This window comes from Lipotes vexillifer, unplaced genomic scaffold (genome assembly GCF_000442215.2).
Source record: "Lipotes vexillifer unplaced genomic scaffold, Lipotes_vexillifer_v1.1 scaffold223, whole genome shotgun sequence".
Lineage (NCBI taxonomy): Eukaryota > Metazoa > Chordata > Mammalia > Artiodactyla > Lipotidae > Lipotes > Lipotes vexillifer.
In genome coordinates this window covers 1,168,968-1,174,168 of record NW_006788663.1, presented here as the reverse complement: position 1 = coordinate 1,174,168, position 5,201 = coordinate 1,168,968, and the positions used below count along the sequence as shown (strand labels likewise).

Genomic DNA, 5,201 nt, shown 5'->3' with positions numbered 1-5,201 from the left:
GAAAGAGTGCTATGTTGATTATTGATGTTTCTGTTGACAGAAGATGGATCTGCCATCTTGGCTGAAGGAAAAGAAGTAAGGGAAATTAACATTTTGTGAGCCTGTGCTATGTACCAAATGAAAAGCAAGGCATTTTCTTGATTTTTTTTCATTTACTCCTCATTTTAACCCTTGAAGGCAGACATTATAACCCTGATTTTTTGCAGTTAAGGTATTTGAGGCTAGCGATGCTAAATACTCTGCGAAAATTCACACAGCCAAAAAGTGACAGAGCTGGGGTTAGAGTGCACCTTGTGCTCCTGTAATCAGAACATGCTGTTTCTTGCAGTCAGGTGGAAACTTCCATTTTACTTTTTTTAGTGACCAGAAATATTAGGGTAGCTTGTTTCTTTTTCAGTAATCTGCAGGAGAATTCATATGAGAAGAAAGGACTGGGTTGGTCTGTAGGCTTGGAAGAATCATCTGACAAGGCCTTTGATTTATTCTTTGAACTTATCTACTTCTAAAGAGGATTTGATGTGACTGATTTGGTCAAGTCTGCACACTGGCATTGCTTTTTAAAGCTGAGGTTTCTGGTTCCTCAGCTTAGCAGCTCTCGACTTTGTCCTGATAATTCTTACTTGACTTTTTTAAAAAATTTCACTCTTTTAAAAGTTGCCCTTGCCCAGACCCCTTACGAAATGATGAAATAAGAAAAGCCACTTACCTAGCCGTCTGTTTACTCTTGTATGTATTCTTTTTCTCTGAACCAGATTTTTTTTTAAACAGTAATACTTAGAACATAGAATTATGGAAAGCAGACTGACCTGGGAGTTATGGACCCTTGGGTTGAAGCACAGCCACTAACCTGCATGCTGGGTGATTTCCTACTGTTCTCTGGCCCTCCTTTTTCTCATCTTTTAAATAGGGATGTTAATACCTGTCTCATTTGTAAGTCAGATGAAATAATGTATGTGAAAAGTACCAAATACTAGTAATTGGTATTAGTGGAAAGGACTTTGGACTGGGAGACCAAAACCAAGCTCCTAATCTTAGCTCTGACACCAGTTTGCTGTGTGACCTTGAGGGGAAGTATCTTCCTTTCTGTGGGCCTCAGTTTTACCATCTCCAGAATCCTTTTTTTGAAACTGTCAACTCTCTCATACCTCTGTGTCTTTGCACTTGAAGTACTTTCTGTTGTAACCCTTTCTTGACTTTCTCTCCCTGGCTAATTCCTACTAACCCTGTAAAAATTAGTCCAGATATCACTTCCCTTCTGAAGCCTTTCCAGTCTATATTTTTGCCTCTTTCTGTATCACCACAGTTATTATATTTTCATGGAACTTTATACTTATTGTCTGTCTCCTCTGAGATTAGAGCTTCTTGAGAGCAGAGACTGTCTTAACTGTGTCTAATCTATCTCTTTATTTGTTGCATTCAACATAGAGCTTAGTACGTAGCAAGTGAGCATGTTAAAATGAGTAAATGTCTATTGAATGAACGGATTTTAAAATGAATGAATAACTTTTAGGAGTTTAGAATTGGATTAGAGTGCTATGAATAAAAGCGGTAAGGAGATGAAACTTCTGGTTGAAACTTAAAGAGGGAAACCTAAGGACCTGCTTAGTGTGGGTTTTAGGTATTGGAGATAGTTCTTTAATCCTTGCCAGCTCAGCATTTGGGAAAATATGGGGCCTGTTTTGTATGTTGATCTGGGAAAAACTGATTTATGTTCTCTGTTTCTTTCAAAGGGAGCATAGTGAGTGTGGGCGATCCTAAGAAGAAATACACACGGTTTGAGAAGATTGGGCAAGGGTTAGTAGGGGCATTTTCTTCCCTAGAAAAATGACTTAAAATTGTGTGTGCTGGTATATACGATTTTGCTTTTGTTTTGCCTCTCATAAATCTTGTTCTTCTTTCTCCACCTCACCCCTCACCCATCTGAAGGTGTTTTGTTAGGCTGACCTCAGGTTTACAGAATTATGTTTAATATGTGAGATGTGCCATTAGCTGACATGATTGCTAAAAATACACCTGTGGTGAGAGTGAAAAACCCATTTATTTTCTTGGCACAAAACCTTCTTCCCAAATTATAGCTCTGCTTTTCCAGATTAACCCTGTTTACCTGATGCTGAGACCTACCAGCACTAATATGAAATGGAAGACTCAGAACTGCAGACTCTTCTGCTAGTATAATGGGATCTGTTTTTCTAGTGGATGCCAGAATTCATGTCTCCTGCTCTCTGATTCCTTCTCTGCATCTTGTATACTGCCCTCAATGTACTGAACTCAGCAAATCTTAACTGAATGCCTGTTAGGTGCTAGGCACTGTGAATACAGCTATGAATCAGTCTCTCCCTTCAGAGACCCCATGTCTACAGAAGGAGATAGTCAAACAAAAAATTATAATATACTGTGATAAGTCTTAAAAGTGGCCATTATTTTGAGTAAGAGAAGACAGATACAAAAGAGCAGATGCTGTATGATTTTATTTATATGGAGTTAAAGAACAAGCAGAACTAATGCTAATATAAGTCAGAATAATCATTGCGTCTGGGAGGCGAGTGTTGATTGGGATGTGGCAAGAGAGAACCTTCAGGGGTGATCGTGATGGTGAACATGTAGGTGTGTACATAATGAAGAATCATCAAGTTGTGTACTTGAGATTTGTGCAGATTAGGTAAGTTATACCTCTGTATATAAAAGAAAAAATAATAAGATTTCTACAGATATATCCAATTAGCTAAAATTAAAAAGAAACTGAAGAAAAGTGTCTGGCTTGTAGAAAGCTCTCAGTGTTACTTGAGTGAAAGCATTGTTGTTAATGAAGTAATTGAAGCTTTCTGTTTTAGTTTTCTTTTTTATGCATCCAAGAACTTCTAAAATAAGATAAAGTAATGCATAATATACTGATGTTGTATTTGTACAGTATTCTACAGTTTACATCTGTTATTTGCATCTATTGTTTAATTCAGTCCTCAAAACAACCCTGGACTTTAGTGCATCTCATTTTTTCCTGGTCTGGTGCTTTTGTGAGTCTGAACCGGTATAAGGTAGTTAACACCTTGAGAAGAAATTGTTTTGCTTGCCTCAGAGTAATCTGGGATGGTATTTCCTTTAGATAATTACGTTGAGATATTCAGAATGTAGCAGAAAGGTACACAGACAAGTGTGGGCAAGTCAGGTCCTATCTCTGGACTTCAGTTTCTTCATTTAAGCGAAAGGGGTTGTGGATTCAGGGTCTTTCACCTCCCAAACTGCTGATGTGTGTGTTCAGATGTATGAGGCCCATAAATAGGCACTATCTGCAAAAGTTTTTTTCCTTGCTTACTTGACAGGTGTGTTAGTGCTAAGGGAGGAATGCAATATGTTTTAATCACCTATGCTGATGTTTCCACATTCCATGATTTTAAAACTGTACATGGCACACAAATAAGATAGATTAGTACTATTATAATTTTGCTTGTTTTTTTTTTTTCCCTTTAAGACCTGAAGGTTTTTTTGACCAGGAATTCATATGTCTAACCATATGTCTATTTGAGGCAGAAACAATCAGGAACTAACCAGTGGGCCTCAATAGCTTCTGAGCCTCTGTAATCATGGAGACACAGTCTCAAAATGTCCAGTTCCCCGAGGACTGGGCATATTTGCCCTTAAAGAATGGTATATCTGGTGGGATAGGGGAGAATGGGGACAGGAATATAGACATCAGCTTTATGACAGAAGATGTCTAGAGGTAGGATGATCAGGCAATGGGGAAAAAACTGCCAATGCAAAGAATCCCATCCTTATTTGATTGTCCATATCTTATGATGCCAACTTCCTGACATGTAGCTAGTATCCTGACTAAACAGTTGTAGCTGGGAAGCTGGTGACCATAATTTCTGTCTTCCAGGCAAACTTACAAGTGACTTTTCCCCCGAATTGACCTGACTTCCCTGGGAAGCATAATCACAGAGCTTGCCTAGAATACATTTTTGCAGTACATAGAATTTTAAGTTTCTTTCAATCGCATCGTATAAATCTGACATACTGACATGTAAGGTTACAAATATTGTTGCATATCACTCATCTACAAACACACAGGGTTCATGGTTATAGGCATAAAGTGTGGTTTTTAGTCATTTAGAATGGACATGATTACTTTCCTAGCATTATTCCTAGTATTTCTCTGCCATTCTTCGTCCGTCCCTCCTTTCTTTCCTCACTTCCTGATGGCCACTAGAGCGTATATTCTCTTTACTACTACATACTGCCTCTCATGAGAGTGGAGTGGGAGAGGCAATGGGGAGGATTATTTTTGCTGCTATTTTTATTAACACTTGCATTGCCAGATTGTGTGTAGAGCTTCATTTGACAAATGTCACTTCATCTAACACCTGTTTTTTTCTTTCCCCCACCTGTTGTTCAGTGCTTCAGGCACTGTGTACACTGCAATGGATGTGGCCACAGGACAGGAGGTAAGTATCTACCACCAACTACTAGTCCTTCAGTTCCACTGTTTCTTTTTTCTTTTTGTTAAGTTTTTGCCCTTCTTAGCTCAATAGGGACACTTCTAGTTTCTCAGTATTGCAGACTAGAACTCCTTAACATGATGAGATTTACAGATTTTGGAAAAAGTCACTGTGGCTACAGTGTAGAGAAGAGATTGGGGGAGATAAGAGTGGAGCAATGAGTCAGGAGGTTACTGTGTAATTCCATGTGAGAGATGATGGTCTGGACTAAGGTGGTAGCATAGTATGAATGGGGAGAAGTGGATGAATTTGAGAGGTACTTAAGTAGATATGACAGAATTTGGTGAATATGAGGATGGCTCACAAGTGAGTGGTACTAGTCAAGGAGAAAGAACAAAGGAGGAGGTACAGATTTGAGGAAGTTAGATGTTGCCTGAGAGACTTTCTTGTGAAACTGCCTGGTGGACAATTATTTTTACAAGTCTGGTGCTTGGGAGAGAAATCTGATAAAGAAGAGATTTAAACATATGTCTCTTGCCTCCCAATCTAGTGGTCCTTCCATTACTCTGTGCCCAGGATTCCAGTAGACATTGAAGTCCTCATTTGGAGGCACCTCTTTGTCTCTCACATTTCATAAGCTGGGAAAGCTCTGATCTTATTGCTAAGGCCTGATACCTAAGATCTTATTTTCAGCAGAAGGTAGCCATGAAGGGAATCTAGAATGCTTGAAGTTTCTTTTAATTGTACTCTTTGGTTTCAGAGCAGGAA

At 38.8% G+C, this 5,201-nt stretch overlaps 1 protein-coding gene across 1 annotated transcript in view; it reads left to right on the top strand.

Annotated features, from left to right (window-relative positions):
* PAK1 (p21 (RAC1) activated kinase 1) overlaps positions 1–5,201 on the top strand; it is a 59,293-nt gene that overhangs the window by 30,323 nt on the left and 23,769 nt on the right. Inside the window, exons 7-8 of the mRNA XM_007461715.1 lie at positions 1,731–1,794; positions 4,391–4,439. Coding sequence (XP_007461777.1) covers positions 1,731–1,794; positions 4,391–4,439 — 113 coding nt within the window. The remainder of the gene's footprint in view (positions 1–1,730; positions 1,795–4,390; positions 4,440–5,201) is intronic.